General features: G+C 40.5%; 1 protein-coding gene across 2 annotated transcripts; it reads right to left on the bottom strand.

Annotated features, from left to right (window-relative positions):
• Positions 1–1,334: 1,334 nt before the first annotated feature.
• LOC129213008 (kazal-type serine protease inhibitor domain-containing protein 1-like) lies at positions 1,335–13,823 on the bottom strand. 2 transcript variants are annotated; one of them, XM_054842285.1, is made up of 5 exons: positions 13,735–13,823; positions 12,154–12,610; positions 6,480–6,640; positions 4,714–4,858; positions 1,335–3,731 (listed from the first exon to the last, which is right to left on the bottom strand). In XM_054842285.1, the coding sequence occupies exons 1-5, from the start codon at positions 13,792–13,794 to the stop codon at positions 3,601–3,603; spliced, it is 954 nt and encodes a 317-aa protein (XP_054698260.1). In that variant the 5' UTR covers positions 13,795–13,823; the 3' UTR covers positions 1,335–3,600. The 2 variants fall into 2 exon arrangements, with proteins under 2 accessions (XP_054698260.1, XP_054698261.1); XM_054842286.1 differs by lacking the exon at positions 13,735–13,823 and adding an exon at positions 12,813–12,827.
• Positions 13,824–22,710: the final 8,887 nt, after the last annotated feature.

Here is a 22,710-nt window from a genome sequence, read left to right as displayed (position 1 = left end):
GTGGAAACTGTGGGAGACTTCCTCATGCAATGCAAGTATAAACTGTTTGAAGAGCTGGAAGCGGCTGGTCAATACAGGTCAAAAAAGGTAAAGGAAGCTCTTGCATATCCTTCAAAGACCTTGACCCTGTGAGGAAAGCATCAGCTCAGCAATGACTGTATCCTGCTCCAGGTGATGGGCCATTGCCTAGGCTGTGCCGCTAAGCTATGCAGACACATGCAGAAATGAGGTTAATGAGTGAAAAAGTGGAATAGGTGAAGAGCTGAGCGTAATCTATGATAGCATAGGTAGCTAAGCATGAGCTTAGCCAGGAACAGCCTCTCCCTTCTGGCCTGGGTCTCCTTTCCGTGTCAACAGATGAGCACGGACAGAGGTTGAGAGCACAGAGCTTGTACCAGGAGGTGAGTGGGGAGCACAGGCTGTATGCTCAGCTGCACAGTGCAGCAATGTGACGATTTGTATCTTCTTTAATCATCAGTTGAATCATTTAATCTCTCAGATGCAGGCAATCACATTTCTGTATCTGATTTCTGTCAACTATAGCCTGCTTATTTTAAAGGGAAAAAAGTTGGTCTAGCTAAAGAATTAATGGATTCCTAGACTAATACCTGCCAAAAGTCCTGAGATTTAACACAGCAAGTAAGACTGTTAGATTGTGAAACTGCCCCAGACTGTGTCAGAGTCCTAGCCCAAAGGGCAAAGCCACATTAAGGAGTGTAATTTATTTCAGAAATTTTATACAATTCCTTTATGTTTACATGTTCCAAATGACACAGTGAAGATGCTTGTGTGATGGGCACTGACAGGAGGAAGTTGTGCTGTAAAATACAGACTTGCTTCCATGGAAGACAACAACAAATGCCTTGCTGTGTTCAGTGGAAGCTGAATTAAAGAAGTGTTTTAAGTCTGCCTCACCAAATACAGTGCTGAGACCTCCCCGCAGTATTAACATACAGTTTCCAGCTCAAGTCTGTCTCATTTTCTGCTAAACCAGCTTCCTGAATTTGCTGTTACTTTGGATTATGTGAATAGATCTGTTGCTACAGGCAATGCATTCACAATTAGATCCATCCATTTGCCATGCTGCTTAGAGAGGGCTGAATCTTTCCCATGCTTTTTTTTAATTTAATTTTAAGTGACTTGATTAAAGAATATAAATAAACCCAGCCATTTCAGTCCCCCCCCCAAAAAAAAAACTAGCAAGTGTTCAGGTTATCAGCGTTCCTTCTTCTTTTGCACGACATGAGGATTTTGCAGTTTTCTTACTAAAAGGAATGGCTGATAATTTACAACAAATTGTTAAATATCTATAAAAAAATACACAACAGAAACAAGTGCAATATATTTAATGTAGAATCCTTTGTTCTGGGAAGGTTAGCTTTTTTAAATAGACATAGTCCATCAGGCCAAACAGTCACAGTCTGGTATTTGATATGGTTCTGCTAAACATTTTCTCATTCAAACATTCTTTTCTTTCTGTTTTTCATTTTACATTAGCAACAGCAAAAGGCCCTGAAGAATTCTACTTTATTTCCATGGCTAATGATTTCAAGATTATTTTCTGCGACACGTACTAGTCTATGCCAGTATATATTGCCACAATTCTGTGATCGGTTTAGTAATCTAATTCATTCATTTGCAATGCAGATCACAATTGATCTTGAATAAGAAATACCCACTTAAAAGAAAATTTCAGTCATTTCTACCAGACAATTTAATGTTTGAATTAATATATAGTGGATAAGCAAAAAAAATGCTAGACATATCACTAAGAAGACTAGGAAGAGCCCATAACAACAACATCAGTAGTTAAATATGAAGCTATTTGATACTCCTAATTAAAACTAATTAATCTTTTCAATGACACAGTGGCATGCTTTCTACTTACAAGTTGACAATACTCCAGGAAGTCTGAAACAAAATAAATTATTCTTTGCTTGTTTGCTACCTGGACAAAGATCAATAATACCTCAGGGCAAACACAGTCTATAGCCAATCTCTTAATGTAATTCAAATTGAAAGGAAAAATCTGCCTAATGGCAAAAAAAGCACAAAACAGCACAACATTAAAGGAGGAGTTTGTGATGCACTGTATATATATTAAAAAAGCTACACAGTACAGTAAGATTACCTTTAAAACTTCCTTAACACCATTAATTTAAAGTTACATCAGTGTGTGCAGTAATCACTACATGTTTTTGAGCATTGGATAAGGACGACTGCAAATAGTGAGGCTGTACATTCAGATGCATAAACTTTTGCTTTCTTAGTCATTAACGTCGTTCAGTAATGTACTGCTATTCATCTGTCCTCAGCCAATGGGAACCAATAGGTGTAACTGCCTCCCAAAAGTGATTTTCATAGTTTCGTATCTTCCATCACCCATTAATGCAGACCGAGCCTTCATGTAATTAGTTAACAAAAGCAACTGGAGAAATTTTTCAGAGTGATCACTATACACTTTGAAGTCTTGTGGTTTTGAATTGCATTTTATTTGCTGTCTGGTTCATACTGATCAAGAATTGGTGGGGACAGTTTGAAAAATGTGCATGTGTTTTGGTGGTTTTCAGAAGGAAAATGATGCCTGCTTCTCTGTCTGCCATTTCAGAAGTGTGGCAATGCTGAATGCACCTTAGGTGGGCATAGTATAGGTGGGTCACATATAGGAGCAAGTCTTGGACAATCCAAGACAAAGGACAAATCCTGGCTCCATTGTACAGTTCTCTGTGTGTTTGAGGGGTAGGCACTGAGCTACAGAACAGTCACCACCTTTAAACTGCAGTAATTTGCACCAAACATGATGCTGTTCAGAGTAAAAATAATGATCCCAAATCTTGCACCATTGGGAACGAGCCAACGCTGTCGGGAATAGTGTAAGAACTGTTACAAAAAGAAGTCAAAAGGTGTGCTCGTATGTTTGAATGCACAAGAAATCTTTTCCTGTTTGGGTGGTGTTTTGGGGTTTTTTTTGAGTATTGCTAGTAAAATAGCACTTATTTGCTTTAGACTGTGATTGCTTCATGTATCTATTAAAAGTAAACAACCCCCCAAAAGACAGATAATTTGCCCTTGATGAGACTAACCATGGAAAATTTCAAATGAGAAGGAAAATCTTGCTGAAACTTATGAGAAAATATGAACTAAGGAGATTAAAGACTCTTTTGCAACCTTCATACTTAGGCTTGTTGCCATGTGAACAATCTCTTGGTATTTCTTAGTACATTATAGAAAAAAGGAAATTGATACAGGGTACAAATTTTGTTTAAGTATGGACATTTTTGGTAGACAAATTAGAATGAAAGAAATTAAAATTCACATTTTAAAAATTAATATAAAATTTGATCCCTTCAGTATACTTAGTAGAAAGGTGCAGGTTTAAGAATTTTATTTAACAGACTAAATGTATGAATTTACAACTGTTCTTATTTCTAGTAAGTAGCATGATATACTTCAGCCAAAGTTGAATTTCAGGAAGGTGGATACACAAGTGAATATGTGTGTTGTCAGAGGAGCCGTTTACAGCATAGAGACTACTAGTAAATACAACAGTGTGAAAGGTATTGGACAACAAATATATACAAATTATTATTCAGAGTTGTTTCAATTTTCATAGTCCCCAGATTCATATTCTTCATCATCTTCATCATCAGAATGGTCATAATACTCCCCATATTCAATGCTGTAGCTTGCACTTCTACTGCCAGCAGTAAATGCAAATGCAGGAGATGAGCCTGCAAGACATAATTGAATCCAGATTAAATTAGTTGTAGATAGGAATGAAGAGGAAAGTATGGTTTGGATCTGTACAGCAAGCTCAGTGTTTCTGAATCCTTTTTAAGTCATCTATTAAAAGGGGAGGGTTTTATCCGATGACTTGACCTCATACCATCAAAGCTCATGGTGTATGAGCAAATTTATATATCATTCACATTTTAAGATGTTGAAAATACATTTAATTCCCAATACTAGTGAACTATGCGTTCAGTCCTCTGCAGATCCTATGCACCTGACAATATGACCAGAGCCAATAAAGCTTTGAAAACCACTTGCTGAGACAAGGTCAGTGACAAACTAGACCAGTGACAAACTCCCCTAGACCAGGAGGCAAATACAAGACAGTGCATCTTTATCCTGCATTTGCCAGGAAACACAGTTCTCCCTGGAGGAAGGATGTTATTCTGCAGGACTGGGCCCAATGCAAAACAATAGTAAAGCTATTTCTTAGATCTTTCCAAACACTCTCATTAAGGAGCAACAACTGTTTCCTTCCCAACTTTTTGAAAAATAAACAGCTAAGCAGAACTGCTGTGGTTCAAAGATTCCTTCAGCTACAGCAGCTGTTGTTCTGAGTGCAGAGCTCCTACAAACATCAAAGGACTTCTGTAGGATAAGGATAGTGAAATAACACAGGTCTCAGCTGTGTGGCTATAATCCACATCTGTTTTCTGGAAGCTGGTGTAATTTGCAGCAAAACATTACAATATTAACATAAAAGTATTTTTTTTCCCAGAATTCATAAGCACTTCTGACTTTTAAATACCTAGGACCTGATCTCCTGTTAGAGGATAAAGAAAAGCACATGGAAAAGTTAAAATATGGAGATCTTTAGGTAATTTCTCACATCCTTCATTTGCATTCTGACAAACCCACCCTTTGCAGCCTGCTTGTATGCATTTCTATATTCTTCACATCCAAATAAAAAAAAAAAAATACCGTCAATGACTTTCAATCTTGCGGAGGCATATGTTGCACCATACTTATTTTTGGTGTGGCAGATGTAAACGCCTTCATCTGATTTTTTGAGGCCTTGAATCTGCAGCCAGCCTGTCACACCATACTTCTGAGGCCCACCTCTTGCCTTTGAGAAGAGAAAGAAATAGGTGAAATTAAGCAGCTAGGAGACACCATCATATTATCGAAAATAGTTGTGGCTGGATTAGACATTGTTCGAATCTTTTGCTTTTTTGTTTATTGCCATCATGCTTTGATTCTCTTGGATTCCACTGCCTTATCTTTTAACACCCTGTTGTCTCTGTGCCTCCAAGTTCATGCTTTCCCTGCTCTGCTCTTTAAACCTCACTGCTCTTCATGGTGCTCTGGTTCCTGGTCCTTTTGATGCTTTTGCTTCCCAGCGCTCCTCCTGTCTCTTGTCCCAGCACCACTTCTTTCCGCTGCTTCAAAGCATTGCCACCTGTTCTCAAGCTCATAAATTTCTTCAGGGTGGGAGTGAAGGTCTGGGTGAGTTGTTCAGGGCCGAGGGGCCTGACCAAACTGACACTTGGCATCCAGGTTTTAGTGGATTGGCATGACATACTATTTCACACTTCCATCACGGTCAGTTTCAACGTAGTCAGGCCAAAGCCTCTTAACGGGGTGAGCTTTCTTTTCCAAACAAATAACACAAACCCATTAACTAATGTTAACAGAGATGCTCTCATGCTGACTCTATTAATGAAGTAAGTTAACAGAGTTCAGTTTAGCCTCTGAGCTGGCCAGCATGTGGATGTGGCTCCTCACGCCATTTTTTCTGGGCAGCTTTTAAGTCTGCTAATCTCACTTGTGTTTATGCTGTCTCTGAAAACATTTCTAAATAACTTAGACTCTTAGAACTTCAGTACCTTTGGTACTTCAGACAGCTTGATCTGTCTACCTTTTTGTTCAGGTTATGCCCCATGTCCATTGGATCTTCTCATTTTTGGATTGTGTATCCAGAAAACTAGATTTTTCCATGCATTTTTCTGTATGATCTCCGTTCATATTCTTTATCGATTGGAGAAGGCATATGGATGCAGGCTTCAGCCTTACTGCAGTCTGCCTGTACATCTGGCTTCATTAGCTTGTCTCCCCAAAATGTTATTTCCATTTAAAAGAATAAGCATTTTGATTTATTTAACTTTAGCTCAAACTTTCAGGCTGTTTCTAGATTTGCTTGAAGTCTATACTAATGCCGTTCTAGTCTTTCTCCTCAGATTAAAACACAGTGTCCTCCATAAAATAAGTAAGTTTCTTTGCTTTTCTTTGAACGCCTCAGGGACTGAACCCAAATGGCAAGCATCCAGAAACAGCATCTTGGAAAGGAGAATTTTAGATACCTACCAGAATCGTGCTTCTGCATCATGAGTAGAAAAATAGTTGCCAACAGCCATCCTTCCCAGAATGCACCTTCTTTTAGGTAGTAGCCTAAATGGTTCCATTTATATGTTCATTCGCTTTTTCCAGAATCATACCTACATAAGGAGATCTTCCATCTTTTCTTTCCCTGAAGCAGGACAGCTGATACCCTCCCAGTTATTTCTTGTGCTTGGGCTGTCATAATAATGATCCTTGTACTGACTGAAATCGGAATTCTTTATGTAGTTAGAGGGCCCCTATTGGAAATCTATTTATTGCAACTGTATTGTATCCTGTAGGAGGAATTCACTGATTAATCCCCCTACACCTCATCCCAAATGGTATGATGTGGAAGACTCAAGTTTTACCTGTACTGAGATGTGGGCATCATCTCCTGGCAGAAACATTTTATTCCCTTTTTTTTTCCATTCAAGGTGTGGCATAGGATAGGCTGACACCTCACAGCCAAAAATGACATCATTGCCTGTGAAATTCTGGACATCCTGAGGTGGCATAGAAATAACAGGAGCTGCAAAGAACCAACATAACGGTGTCTTAGAAGATAGTGAGCAAAAGGCAACACAAACGCATATAGCATTAATTCCTATTTTACATGATAAAACCAGTTTGCCTTTTGCTGTCTCACACATTATGAAGAGCCACATGATTCCAAGCAGCTTTTAAATGTCAGAACACCTTGTGTCTCATTAAAAGGTGAATAGGCTTTTTAAAAACACTTACTTCAAAGGATCTGCCTGTCCTTCCCCTTACACATAATCATGAAACTTAAGCTGAAATTAAAAGTTTAATTTGTGTCCTGTGAGCTATCATTGCGGACTAGACTCAAGGCCCACCAGTCTAGCAGGCAGTACTTTACTAGAACTTCAGAGGAAAATAGAAGAAATTCTGTAAGACAATCACAGAGTAACTTGATTGTACATGACAGTTCTTAATTTGTTACATTTTGCTTAGCTTAAAAGCTAAAATATTGAGATTGCTAGCTTGTCAAAATGTGTTTTCCGAGTACATCATTGCCTTGAACTTGCTGAAATCTCATCCCCCTGTGTTGCCCATGGAACTCATTGCAACAAGTTACAGAGTAACAGCATTAATACTTTTCACATTTATCCTCTGAAAATCCTCCGTAACTGAAATCTAGTTATTTTTATAAGGTTATGTTTATTATAATTACTAGATTCCCACTTACCTGTTTCCTATTATTCTCTTACCCTCATCCCCCTCCATCGGTTATTTATTGCCTCTGAATCATGCTCTCCCACTTTTTCCCAAAAAAAAGCTGACGTTAACCACGAGAGGGAGCCAGTCCAGGGATTTGAAGACATTAAAAAAATAAACTATTACCTGATGCATTCGTACATGATTTAAATACATATCCCTCTGTAAGCATGAATGAACATACAAAATGTTAACAGAAGATGATTATATTTAGAAGCAGAGAGCAAAATAACATTTACTCTTATCACGGCTTTCCTATTTTGGAGATCTCTACCTTTTTCTTTATCTGTTTGTCCTCAGCAAGAAATGTTTTCCCTGCTAAAGTCTGTTTTCTTTCTATTTCCCTACCAGTGTTTAAAAATGAATGCATTTTCTGGGCCATTAGATTTGTATTTAATTATCCCAGATACTTGGAAATAGAAACTTACAGTAAATAATATATTTTTATTTGCAATATTTGAATCAGTATGTAGGTACACCATTTATGTTTCAGTATTTGAAATTGTTACAGCCCGTTCCAGATTTTCAAGCAAAGTTGCTAATATATTTGTCAGTTTTTCAGGATTTATATCTGTGCAGAAAATATCAGATGCATACTGATTAAAATTAATTGCAAATAAATTATACAGCAAAGTATCAATTTCCCCATTTATTAATGCCTCATTAAACAATCCTGGTACTCTTCAAAATTAAGATTTTCAAACTATGATATTTAAACCCTTAAATGCTTTTTCTTTCATGAGAACTGTACATTCAGGACCTGTGTATTATTTCAAAAATCTTGTATTCAAATCAGCATTAACTGATTATCTTGGACGAGGAGTTTTTTGCCTATGAACTTATCACACAGGGTCTGATATTAAAACATACTTTGAAATATTAAAACTCCAGCCACACTCCTTTTAATGATACATCCGCTGTAGTTAAGCTTAAAGCGTAAAAAAGAAACCAAATGTCTATGTTGACTCACATGAGTTCTTTATTTCTATACAGAGACAGCATGAAAAACTTTTAAAATAGGCAGATGTTGACTGGTTAGTACTTTTGTTCTGGTGCTAACACAGGTGTCCTCCGGAGACACTGACAACACTGAAGTAGTGCCAAGAAGCAAGTCCTGCTTATGTGACTGCACACAGATGTGGCTCAGCCGTGCGAGGCTGAGGGCTCTGCCTTCTACTACACTAGGTAACCACATCCTTTGCCTCCAGGACAGAAGGGTCTGAATTACAAATTTACATTATAGGTATTCACATATGAGAAATTTGTCTAGCACTGTCTACCATACACCAATACGAATTCTACACTGGAAATACACCTTCCTCCATTAACTGTCAGGAGAATCCAGATGATAGCTCAGATAGAAATGTCTGGATGTGGTCTGAGTCCCACCCAGCTGGTACTTTCATAGTCGCTTTGCTGGACCAGGGCTCACCAGGACTGGCATTGTGTGAGATCAAACTCATAGCAAGTAGGAAGAACCACAGTTTTGATCTAACCAAACTGCCTTTTCTGAATCTCAACACACAATAAATACTTGCATTATCTACTCAAACTTGAAGTGCCTCCAGAAATAAAATAATACATGTCTCACAACACCATTTTGCTGTATCTTACAGAAGAAAGTTGAAGTAATGATGTAGCATTTTAACAGAAAATACAGACTTCATTTCTGAGTGTTTCGGATTTTGTGTTCAGCCAAGTTCTCCCGTGCATATCTGTGCATACCTTTTTGCATAACTGTGTCTTTAGAAATAGGTCTTTACTGTTACAATAACCTGTCATTTTGATTCCTGGAATAGATAACTTTTTCTTGGTAGCTATAGAAAGCATTCTGATGGCTCATTGTCTGGAGGTGAATGCACAGTAGTTGCTCCTGTCCTTTTACAGTCCCAGTCATGAATTACCCTGATGTGTTACAGAAGACATAAACGAGAAGCCAGGAAAAGTCAAAATACCTTTCACAATCAACATTAACCCAATATCACTCCAGACTAATGAATTAGATAACACAATTTGCCCCCCCCAAACTCATACATATTTTTGCTAATCTATGTCTGATTTGATGAAAATGACAGAAAATTTCATGGATTGTTTATTTGTATTTTTACTCTGAAATTTGCATTTAAAAGAAATTATGTGACACAGCTAAGTATAATCACTGCTAGATTGTTCTGTTACTTTATTAAATCATCAGCAAGAGAGGTTTGAATGTGAATAGTGATGGATTAAGTGTGGAGAATCTGTTTATAATCAATGTACTTAGTAACCTTGGTAAATTATTAGATAAACTGATCAAAACTAGGTTTCAGGAAAAGAAGGGCTTTTTCAGTGTTTCATTAGGGAGCTAGGCCTTTTTCTTCCCCATTTTCTGGTGGTAGATGAAAGATAAAAGGCTATACTGTTCTGATGAAAGGAGTTTATTGTTATTTATTTATTCATTGGTTGCTGTATACAATTAATCCATTTGGCATCAATAGGAAACAGCAGATGCTTTGAAGGAGAAATAACAAAACAAAGTACTTTGAGTTGAGTGAAGGTTATATTTATAGCGTGGTACCAAAACCCCACAGTGCTCAGTGTTTGTTTCTCATGCAAATCAGAGTCAGCAGAAAGCAAGTGCCGCAGAGAGGTTGTTACTCTGAGAGCCAGGCTCCCTGTTGCCTTTTGTGATCAGCTGCAGCGATGAAAAACCAGTCTAAATCACGGTGCACTTTCACATACCCACTGTGCTGCTTCAGATAACTGTCATGGCAAAGAGGGGGCTTACTGGTGGACTTTTACAGGGGATCAAAGCATAGTGCCCCTGTGGTAGCACCTCTGTGCCTGGCTGCTTGCTGAAAGGCCCAGGCTCTCTAAAACACAATCAACAAACCCAGCATGGTCAGCTGCTGCTCAGAGAGGTTGAGAAGAGGGGCGCTTGTGCTCCCCCTCCCCGACCAGCCCAGCACCCACCTCAGGCTCAAGTGGTCTGCTGCAGCTGGGTGCATATACACCAGCTGGGCACTTTCCTCTGCAAGAACCAAGGAGAAGGACCCTCATTTTTCTTAACTGAACTCTGCAGAGCACTGACACGGCTATGAACTTTCCCCCAGGCTTCTGTGCAATTCAGTAAACTGAGCCATTCTAGGAAATGTCTCTGCATTCCTGGAGAGAGGGTCCAGCCTTTCTGGGAAGCCATGGGAATGTGCTGAGGGTGATGCCTGCATGCAGAGCAGCTGAGCTCATTCCTCCTGCTTGATAAAGCGGTGTTATGCCCCTCAGGAGTGACTGCAAGGCCTGATGGATGACACCACCTGCAATTAAAAGTGATGGTACTTCCAAATTAAAGCTTTTTGTATGTGGCCAGTTCTGTTTAATTAATTAGAGCGGACCATTGCTTTAAGCCTGTGTGCCTAAACAACGACCTCCACTGCAAAGTTAACATCAGTTGCTACTTGAGTGGCACTTCTAACTGAAATCTTCCTGAAGGGGTTATGTCACAAGAACTAGTGCTATTTTAATCCCAAATAAGAACACCTACCCGAGGGCTAACAGGCTTTCAGTCATACTGTAGGCTGGTACACATTGAGTTTTCTGAATGTCTCTTTGCTGACAAGCCTCATTTCCCAGCTTAATACCCTAATGGCAAATAGGGGTTCTTTAATGGGTGTTTCTCTTGCAACTAGAGAAAGAGGAAAGTCTGGTATTAGCCGTTCATCACTTTTCAGTATTCAATATCCAGTGTTCATTCAGTATGAAAGTACAGCATACAGTCTACATTGGAGGCAACAGATTGCTAGCAAGGAGTGAGTAAAATGTACCCGAGTTACTTTCATATAGGGACCTTTGCCAGAGATGCAATTTTGGATTCCCAGAACTGTGACCCATTTGTGACCCAGAGACCTCTTCTACTTACTTCATTTGAGAAAATATTTCAATAACTTAAAAAAAAAATATTTCTCATTCAGAAAACAAAAGCCTGTTCTCTTTTTCCTTTTCATTTTATATTCATGTGACTTAGGTGAAAGGTGCCCAGGAGTAAAGACTTGTAATAATGTGAAGAATGAGAACAGCATATGAGCAGGAAGGAGGATTCCCCCATATAACCCAGCTAAGAATCCTTCCACCAACAGTCATTGCAAAGAACTGTTCATGTACCGTAAGTGTCTTTAGAGAAATTATTTCAGTTTGATCTAATATTTGGATTTCTGTTTCATGGGTTAGCTAGATTTTATGTTCATTACAAAACTGGATTATTGTGGACTTTTTTGTGAAAAGAACAGACCTGTTAATTAAGCCCTATCTTCTTCTATTGCCTCTACTTCACCGATTACCATATATACACACAGGAGGATACACGCATGCATACACATGTATATACATACATACACATACGTGTGTGTGTATATATGTATATGAATGAGATCTGCCTTGCTATCACCACTTCAATATCAGGTCAGTCCTCATATAATAATTATTTGTCCAGTCCTCCCAGACTATCCTATCTGTTTACCTAATCCCAATTATACACATGATTTTTGTAGAAAATATCTCACACACTGCTTATTCAGAGCAGAACTAGTCTGTAGGTCTATGGCTTATTAGTCACCATGTGATTTAAATCCACCAGTTTAATATAGAGGCTTATAACATACAAGATTAAGTACCAGCTGCTGAACCACACATTTAACACAAAGTAGTATTGTAACAAAATAGTGATAACAAAAATGCAGTATTAGTTTAATAAAGTTAGACTAGAGTGTCTAGTAACACATCTGAAAACAAGAATCAGATCTTTCAGTTTGGAAGTGCATCTGTACACATTACCTGATTCACACGGTCCTTTATGTTTCATGCTGATATTTCTTTTCGTAGCATAAGCCTTGTTGAATTGACAGATGTTCTCGTAGGTTTTACCTTCGGGTCCACAGATACTCTCTTGAGACTTGCATACACACTGGGGCTCGGGGACTTCCCCAAACCTTGCTTCATCAGCATCCAGCCTGCACTCGAGGTTCTCCCCACATTGCCCGTAAAAATGATTGCCCTGATCCAAGTCGCAGATCTGACCTTCCACATTTCCACATTCAGGACAGCAGCCACAACGGTCCAATACAGTCCCAGCTGGACAGTCTTTAGGCTCAGAGCAAAGTGCCAAATCACATTTTCCACAACTATCTCCTTCCCGTAACAGCCTCCACCAACCTCGGTGGTACAAGGCAGGGAAACTCTGAGAAACCTGCACCAGTACTACCAGCACTGCTGTAACCATGGGGTGCTTCATCTTGAGAATGTAATGAACAAGCAGAAAAGGTCCTTGGAGTAAAGCCAGAGGGGGAAAAAGAAAAAGAAAAGAGCGAGCTAGTGAGAGAAAAACATCACAATCCTTTTTTTTGTTTTAGAATATAAATTCACCTGCAAACACAGGCTTTAAGAAGAAATCGGCATCAGATTCCTAATCTGGAACTGATAATAAAAATACATACAAACCCACCGGCTTTTCTCTAATGCAGTTTGGAATGCGAGTATTGCTTGCACAGAAACCAAACTGCCCCTTCTGACAGCTGAGTTGAAGCTCTCTGAAAAGCCGTTTGCTCAGTGTCTCCTTGAGCCAAATTTGCAAAGCGTGGCTTTACTGAAACAGCATCGCATTGCAGCTATTGTAGAAAAGGGAACAGGCTAAATTAGTGTAAAATGAAGACATTAACTGCTAGGAGCTTTTTTCCCCCCATCAGTTGAAAAAGACAGTCAGAAAAAGAGAAACATGGGTACAAAGCAGCACCCAAGATACCAGCACCCTAGAGCTGAGCCAATGCTCTACTGACTGGAGCAAGGTTTAACACCAAATTTCATCCATTAATGACCACAGTGAAGGGGTTCTGAATTGACAATTTGCTTACAGGCTCTTTACAAGCAAGGGGCAATCCAAGACAGCTGGAATTGACTTTAAACTCTTGGATTTAAGATGAGAGGTGCCTAGACCCACTAAAGAACACAATGTTCTCTCCACATTTAGCTTTTTTCCCAGCATTTATGGATGTCTGTGATTTGCAACCTAAAATAATATGGTCTGTGTTTAGCTCTAAGAACAAAGTGCAAAAGGTTTAGAACACAGACAAACATGAGCAAGCCGCCACAGCACCTTTAGACACACCAGAAGGAGGTTCTGCTGAAGTATTAGATGCATCGCTCATCTTTTCATAGCACTATTCTGTCTTTGTTTCTTAAGGTGTACTTACACTGTGAGTTATGAAGTAGGATGAAACAGGTAACTGATTTCTTTTCCCAGTTTTTCTGTGTATAAATTTCTGCCAGTTTAGGGAGACGGGTTTGCAGGGTCATTTCTCGCCAGGTGTTACACTTTTCTTTGTACATCTCAGGATTTAGGCATGCTCCCTATCATCCTACCTCATAGCAGAAAACTCCCCTCCCTTGCAGCGCTGAGAAGACTTCATGTCTGTAGACCATAGGCTGCTGTTAACCACTGTTCAATCCGCGTGCAGCTCAGTGGAGATGCATCTTACTGTCTATTGGGGGTAGAAATGAAGCAGAGTGGACTTAAAGGCCCTGCAAGTATGGCTCAATAGCATGGGGCAAGGATCACCGCTCCCTACAAATGAAGTCTCTTTGTGTGTTTGTTAGCTTAAAATACCTCTACGTACATCACATTTTCAAGATACACATATAAGACGCTGTGAACAAGATGAAATAAAAGAATAAGCATGCTTGTGCCTGCTTGTCCTGAAATTGTCCGCAAGCGGCTTTTTCTACTCTTTTTTTTTTTTTTTTTTTTTTAATATTCACAGCGCTTAGCTGCTTACATAAGTTCAGCAAAGGATGCATTTTGTTGTACCTACCTTACATCCTCCAGTCACATCCACAGAGGCAAATCTTTTGGGGATGTATGTTTACTTTCCATCCTAAACATCTCCATGGTGTTTCCCAAGTTCAGCTTCATACTTTCTGCACCAGTTGAGCTTACCTCTTGCTTTGAGTGAAGTAGCAGGCTGCTTCAAAATCACTTCCTTCTCCGAAACGGCAGATAATGTAATTTCCCCCTGGCCTACATTGGTGGAGCACTTAAAGCCAGCCTTGAGAGACCTACAGGGTGCTGCTTATTTCTGTGTGATGGCTGGGCTAATTCATATTCTGTAATGCATGTTTTTGCTTTGAACATAGAATCAGACTGTAAAGGAGTAAATTACGCATGTAATTGATGCTTTTAACATTAAGAGTCAGAAAAAAAGTAACCGCTGAATTTAATGGGAAATTGATTTCTTGTCCCACCTTCTTAATCTGTTTAATGTGTTTTATTTCACACTTCCTCATCAAACTCTAATTGGACGTTTAGTTTTGCATTATAGGGTCTAGTCATCACTGTCTATTTTATTATTTGTGCCTACAGCTGCAGGGCATGAGTATCTATAGGACAAGAATTTGCTAAGGCTTATATAAAGTAAAACAGTGTTTATAGTGGTGAAATCATATATGCAAAGTGGAGCTGCAGCAGGGAGGGGCTGCAGCCAGCACTGCCCCTGTTAAGGCTGAACTTTGCCTGTCGTCTTCCAGGAAATGCGTGATTTGAGGGCTGTAAAACAGAAGTGTACAAAGAAGCACCTCCTGTGTCCTGAGGAAACCCATCATAAATATCCTAGAAAGCATTTTTGGCATTTATCTGGCTAATGTAATCTGAGTTCTTGGTGGGTTTAGCCTCTAAACTAAGAACTGGGTATGCCTGTGGTCTCACATAGACAACTGCCACTTGGCAGGGGATCTACAGCTGAAGGTTATTTGGCCACTGATCCCTGAGCTCACCTGGAACAAACTGGGATGGGGAGAGGTTAAAGCACTGTGGCATGACATGGTGAAATGGCCCCATAGCTAAAATGTCTTTTATTAGCAAGCCAGCTGTGACAAGCTGAGATGAGGGTTGCTGTAACTCTCCACACTGGATGGATGTGTGGCAGGGTCAGAGCAAAGGCAATAAAGGGGGAGCAAGGAAAAAGAGTGGGATGTGCAGCTGGGTTTGAAGCAGCACATCTAAAGGCATAGTCCCATCTGGTTCAGTAATAAAATATGCATTTTTTCAGTATGTCTCTAATCCCTGAAGCTTGCTTTGGTGGAAAAAAAGTGTTTTCATCTCAAACCTTGAATTATCTTAACCCTAAATATCTCCCAACACAAAACACAAGCAGCAGTGGATTAATGTCACTGGTGGAGCTGAAAGACAGGCACCAAAGCATCCTGTCTGCTTTTCAGACACCATCCCCTAAATGCTGTCTGGAGAGCTGAGGCTTCCATGACCCCTCCAATGAGAGCGGGAGGTAAGCAGCTGCACTGCATAAGGGGAGCTTTCTACCATCAGCTGTGAAATAATGTTTTGGTGAATAATTTCTTATTCAGTCAGGTTGAACAGCATTAGTGTCCCCTTGGCCTCAGCAGGTAGGGTAGTGCTGGTCATGCAGCAATGTCCCTGGCTTTTTGTGGTTATTTCCATATGGTGTGATCAGCACAAGGAGTTTCTGCCACCATCTCACGGAAGGGACAATACCTGAGTTGGATAATGGGCAGTGAGGAGACATGGCAAAGTAGCCCAGTGCTTCCTGTACCCTCAGACAACACGTTCCACCAGGACATGGGCAATGTCTTGCAGAATGATTCCTGTAAGTGAATTGTTAAGGAAATTGTATTCCTTATTCATTTCCTGCCTTTTTCTTGGGGCCCGGTGTTATGCTAAGCTGCTGACTTGTATTATATTATTCTACTTTGCATGGTAATGGGTAAGGTACGTGGCTGATGCAATTTGAAATCCTATTGCTAGTGATTCCTGAGGTACTGCTCTTTCAGACAAAATGTGGTTCAGGTCTTTATTCTGTTTTTATTTGTGTCAATGTGACTTTTACTTAAGTACAGGTTTCTGAATCCAGCTCCTGCCAGGCTCATAGATTTGGTTCTTACACAGACACACACAGGAGCCCTGTGAGGAATAATGGCAAAACACAAAAAATTTTTAAGCGTCTCTTGTACCTTTTCTGTCCTGCAATGGTTCCTCTCCTTGAACAGGTGAAGTCAAGTTCAGAAACTATAGTGCTCTGTCTCTTGGGTTGTATTAAGTACCTAATCTTGAGGCTCCTTTAGAGAAGGTAAATCTTGGCTGACTCAACGTGTTTCCATCCAAGAAACTTTATACTTGTATTACATGCACAAAAGAAGTATTAAAGATGACTAAAGTTTAGTCTGCTACACTGGGTAATAGCAGACTACAGGTGGCTGTGCCTATTGGGTATGTCTGGCACTATCTGATACTGTATCAATCTCCCAGGATAATTCCCCCCCCTGCCCCCCAGTATCCAGAATTGAGCTTCAGTTGAGGTGCTCAGTTCACCTGAAAACAGTATTTGGTTTTGGAGAAATAAGTGGCAAATGGTGGAGATTAATGATAGACGAGGCAAAAATGTTTGGATGCCCTTTGTGGGTTCCTGAACTGCTGACTGGCAGAGATACAGGCACAGGCAGTCCTGGGATTTCCAAACATTGCCTTTTTTGATGCCAATCCTATTTGCTGACACATTGCTTTCATGAATCTCACCATTAGTGCTGTAAGCACATGAAGTATAAGTTAATTCTATTGTAACATGATTATTAAATCCATTAATCAAAGGCAGGAGATCCGTAATTAACTTATTCTCCAGCATCAAGTAAATGATTCTGCTGTGAGCTTTAAGAAAGCAATTGTTCACTAATATGCAAAATACAGTGGAGCTATTAGACCATAAGGCCATGTAATTATATAATTAAATTATAAATTTTGCATATTTTAATAATATTTTAATTATTTTATTTGTAAAGTTAAAATGGAGGATCATTATATTTGGGGGGCGAGTTGTGGGGTGGGTTTTTTTAGCTTTTACATGTAGTTTACAAAAGAAAAAGGGGGGGTTAGTTAATGTCTGTCTCCTGACCGAAAGTTGACTGTTTTCATGTAAGGCTTTGGCAACTCATCTTGGACCTGTCTCCAGCAGTGGCTGACTATAGATTCCTTCTGTTTCACATTTCAGTATCATCGCTGTTAGTGACTGTAGGCATTCAAATTTTAATTTGCAAAGACAAAAGAAGGGCCTGCTAGCATTGTTCTAGCACAAAATGCTTGGGTTTGATTTAATATGGGCTTACTGATTCCTTTTCACGCAAACAGCCTGGAAATTCCTTTTCACAAGCTAGTATTTACTTCCAAGGGGCCAGATATTTCAAGGGTCTTTTCAAGCCTGCCTCACATCTCTGCTGTCCTTTAGACCAAACTTCTGAAAGCTTTGTAGTTTTACCCAGAAACACCCAAGTCTCCTGTCCCATAACAAGAAAGTAATACTGGAAACATTTAGGGAGTCAGCAGTAGGTAATTAAGTATTTCTCTGAAGCCATTCTTCTGAGAGGTGAGAGTTATAGTGAGGAAACTTGTACAGAAAGTATCATGAAGGTATTTCCCCCATGCATCCTGCCCACATTTCCAGCCCAGCAAACCTTATCTGCTCATCTTACCCTTTCTCTATATGCTTTAGTCACAAATGCAATGTAGAAGCAATAGCCAGCATCGTTCTCCTTCCTCTTGAGGGACTGGGCCATGAAAGTTTGTCCACCTTCTGCCTTAATGTTAGTGAGAGCTAATGGAAAAGCATCCCTGTGTTTTGTGCAGACAACAGTATTTTCAGGTGTCATGTTTTACTGCAGCAGATGCTGCAGTTTAAATGCAGAGTTAAACAATTTGCGCGTCAAAGGCAGTTCCTGTCTACATCAACGGTGTCACAGTAGTGCTATCGAGTACAGCAGGGCTTCAAAGGCACCAGAGCTTGGGGAAAACCTATCAAACCTCGCCACAAAAACAGACAAAAAATTAAGAGCATAAGAAAGAGCGTCTTGCATGTGCTGCCAGCCGCAAGCAGCGGGACAGAAATGGGGCAATAGGCTGAGGGGCCTGGAGGCAGCGAGCAGGAGGGGGTGGGAGATATAGGTAAGGCCCTGGGGTCCTCAGTCTTTCCCAAGGTTGTGGGTGGCACTCAACATGGGCATGCCTGCGTCACCAAGGGATGGATGGTAGAAGTATGAGAGTGGCCAGCAATGTCTGTGTGTGCCCCTTGCTATTCTCAACTCCTCCTGGGTGCAACTTTCAGCAGTATGTTTGAAGACTGGACTGGTCCTTACAGCAGACCTGCAACGAACATGCTCTAAGAATTTGGAGAGGGGCTGGAAGAAAAAAAAGCAACAAAAAACCCCCAAACCAACATGGTTCTGTTCCTGCCAATGTTCCGAGGTGCTTCCACCTAACAAAGACTAAAAAGTAATGTTAGCTCTGGCCAGTGGCTGCTGACAGCCAGGTGTGTTTGCGTGTATCTGTCCATACATTTCCCACCAGAAAGACAGTGAGAGGTTTAAGCCTGAAGATGATACTGGTGGTGGTACTACTTGCCTGTACCAGCAAAATTCTTAAAAAGAGCAAAACAGCATTTCCTGGGAAAGCCTAACAGAGAGAGGGATATCTCTGAAACTTGCAGACAATGAATATAGAGTCATTTTTCTTGGCAGCCTTAATGTTGATAGATAGGACAGTTTGCCTTGTCCAGTTTATATAAGAGCAGCTGATATAAAATGACTTCATAGGTGGATATTTATGAGAAGTTTCATTTCAAATAATACAGTTTTTGCCTCTGGCGGTGCTGCGCTTTAGCCCTGTTATTACTGGGAACTAAATCTTTAAGATATTCTAACTATAACTGCAGGGCCTGTTTGATCTACCCAGCAAAGTTGATATTTTCTAAAGCAATGGAAACTTTATAATGGAAAGTCTCATTAGTAAAAACTATCTCTAAAAGAAGCCAGGAAATCAGGCACAGAGAGGAAACTTGGGGGATTTTCCTTCAGCTTTACCTGCTTTCTCTCACACAGCAATACTGAAGAAAGTAGTGTTTTCCATTACAGTCAATGTACAGATAGACTGTAACGATCGTTCTCTAGAAAAGCAACTAGAAACCAATTTCTGATCTAAAGCAAAATTCTTCTCTCTTGCAGCAGGTTGTATCTGCTACGCATGGTTCTTGCATAAAATACTCTTCTCTCTTGAGGGAAATTGGATTCACCCCCAGTGCCAAACTCTCCACCCAGGCCAGCGTTGCTCTGAGATCGATGCAGGAGAAGGGCTAAGGAGGAGGTATGCCTACCTCCACTGAAACTTCCAAGGTTGTTTTTTAAAGTGTGAGTCTTTCCTGGTTTGTGCCACAGCAGTGGTGTAAATGGGATATTCCCAAATGATTCACTCGCCCTTTGGAGCGAGTGCAGAGCTAAGGGCTACAGTCAGTGAGGCCCACAGCTCATGTGGTGTTGGTAGGACCCTTGTAGTCCTGCAGCAGCCTGCAAAGGTAAAGTAGGACCTCCTAGAGCTGCCAGCTGGGCTGAAGCCTCCCTCTTCTCAGGCTAAACCATAAATCAGACCCCAACCCTTCTTCCCATATCTTCTTCAAAGACATAATTAGTTCTGATCGTTGTTACAAAGGGAAATAAGTCTGCAACAGACAGAGATGCAGGTTGTGAGCTCTGGTAACACAGCTTCCAAATAAATCTTGCAAAAAGCCTATTGCCTGGACAATGGTGGTCAGATCAAAATGACCCAGCAAAGAAGGTCTAGAAGAGAGCAGGAATCTGCCTCCCACCACTGTGCTTCGCTTGGAATTGTTCCAGAATTTAACACTTCTATCAAACATTTATGTTCATTTGTGACCAGAGAGCTTGAAAAGAGATGCGCTGTGCTGCTCAGTGGAGGGGACATGCAGGTTGTGGGTGGGGAGGAGAGACTTTGCCGGCTGTAGTCTGGGACAGTTTGGGCACTTGTGAGTTATGCAGCAGTAGGAGGTGGAAGTTGAGGGAAGTCAAGAGGAAGCTTCAGAGTAAGGACAGAAAGCAACGCTTGCGACAAGCTCAGAGGGGCAGCGCTTACCACTGAAAGAAGGGCTGAGTGCACAGGCATTGCCTCTTGCAGACAAACAGGACTGCATCAACGAATCCTTCAGATTGGCACCCCTGGGCTTTTGGGCTCATGCTTTTGGTCGGGAGGAGTAATCTCCAGACAAGATCATTCATCCTAAATACCTGGAGGTTAAAAAATAAAGAAATCAATAGTGGATCTCTATCACTAATGCTGAAGACCACATTGTGCCTCTGGGAAGATGAGGCTTCTCTAAAGATACCTGCTACTCCTACCTTTCATTAATGCTTATGCTTTTGGGGTCAGGGTGGGGCACGGCTCTGGACTGGATTTGCCATTTTCTAGAAGCCCAGTGCTAGTCCTGGCCTCTCTACTGTCCCGCTGTTTCTGAGGGTCACAGTAACATGGGTAGTTCATCTATGATAGCTCTTAGCTTTGCATGTTTGTTCCTAATAAAAGGCATGGAAGCTGGAAACAGCATTAAAGTGAGGTAATATGAATGAAAACTGTACGTGAGCATGAGTTAAGAAGTGAAGGCCTGGGTCCACTTAAATCAATAGCCAGAGTCCCATTAACTTAAGTGGGCTAAGGATTCCACTCTGTGCTTTTAGCTTAGCCAGCTCCTGTTTGAGTTGGCAGGGCAAATATCTTTGTCCCTGTCCAGCAGGGCGTACTTCAGATTGTTTTTCTGTCCAGGCTGATGGAACACTCTTAGAAGTCTAAGTCTATTCCAACCGCAGCATCGCTAGCGATACCAAATACAAACATCTTGCATGCACTGAAAGTCATAATGCTTTTGTGTTAACTGCTGACCTACTTGTTCTAAAATAGATGTCTGAAAGCACAAGCTGTCTTGAAGAGCTGGTCTGGTCTTTACATTTGTCATTACATTTCATGACAACTGACATGAATCTAAATCTGCACTAAAGAGGCTTTCTATTAAGTGACTACCTCAGCTTATAGAAAATACCAATTAAATGTTATCCATGATGCTGCAGGAGTGGATTACTCTTATTATCAGTAGAGTGAAAATGATACTGCTGTCTTGCTGCTCTCCTGTACCACAGCACATTGCAAAGGTAGACCCACTCGTGTTTGTGCTTTAGAGCACAGTTGTGGACTGCAGGGAAATAAAATGGCAAGACATCTCTGGGAAAATCTGAACTGATAGTATAAAGCCAAAATTTACTGTCTCCTTGGAGGGGGTGAGGGAGGGAAAGGAAATGATCGCTATATTTAAAACAAGGCACTGTAGGTGGGCATATGTCTCAAACTGGATAAACTTAAAATTCTGGACTGGTGGGAGGGCTTGCTCCTAGAGCAGTGATGAGAGCCATCTGCATGGTCTGACCCTACCTGTGGAGCTTTAGTTTCATGTTCTCTGAAGTCTGAGGATCTGTTTTCTGGGGGTCTTATTCCAATAAAAACATAATAGAGTACCAAATTAATAAAAATCTACATGTTTTGCAGTTTAGTGGAACTGAAAAAAACATTGAAACAAATACAAGTCATTTTCATCCAAATCTCTCTTCTGGTAGAGGTTTGGGTATATGGAGGGACTCTGCAGTGAGTGTGAAAATAAAACCCCTACAACATACTGGAAAAAAACCCACCAGATGACTTCTGGATTCACAGGCTTCCAGAGAGGCAGGTTCTCAGGTCATGCCTCCAGACAGTTCAGTGCTAAGCAGATGCACCTGCCCAGCAGACCCAGCTGAAGGCCCGTCTCTGTAAAGGCAGGAGTCAGAATCTGGTACACCCTGATTCTGAAAATCTCGTTTCAGAACTGTGCCAATATACACACATCTCTGCTTAGGATCTGGGATTTCCCTGTAGAGTACATTGACATTATACAAAAGCTTTTCTTTTTAGAAGAGAAAAAACAACTCTGTATCTAGAACTAAATTCGCTTCCTCTTCTCAGTTCAAAATTCCTAACTCTTCCGTTCATTTAGCTTACTAGCAGGGATGATCATCCAAATGTTAGCTCCCAAAATGTGGATTTCTTGTTGGCAGTCATTAGTATCTGCACTAATCTGATGAAGAAAGTAAGGCATAACACAGATTTTCCTGCCCAACCAAAGCAGCTTGCAGTTCAGTATTGAATTCTCCTGTTGAATTGCTAAGGAGGTAAAACACAATTAAAAAGAGTTTCAAACCACAGGAACTTTGAGGAAAACTGCAGTCTCTTCGAGACATATATCTCAAAAGGGTAAGGAGAAACAAAATCATCAAATTATTCATTACAGACTTAACACTCACCTCAGATTAACAGGAAGCCCATTGTCTGATCCCAAGTGTAACAACAGGCTGTAATTTAGAACAGCTTTTATTCATTAATGAGTAGAAAAGTTATTTTAGTGAGAATTCAGAGAAAACCTATGCCAATTACCAGCACTAAACAGTCTCTCCTTG

This window comes from Grus americana, chromosome 14, assembly GCF_028858705.1.
Source record: "Grus americana isolate bGruAme1 chromosome 14, bGruAme1.mat, whole genome shotgun sequence".
In the NCBI taxonomy this organism is placed as follows: domain Eukaryota; kingdom Metazoa; phylum Chordata; class Aves; order Gruiformes; family Gruidae; genus Grus; species Grus americana.
The sequence above is the reverse complement of the archived record's forward strand: the minus strand, read 5'-3'. Positions and strand labels throughout refer to the sequence as shown.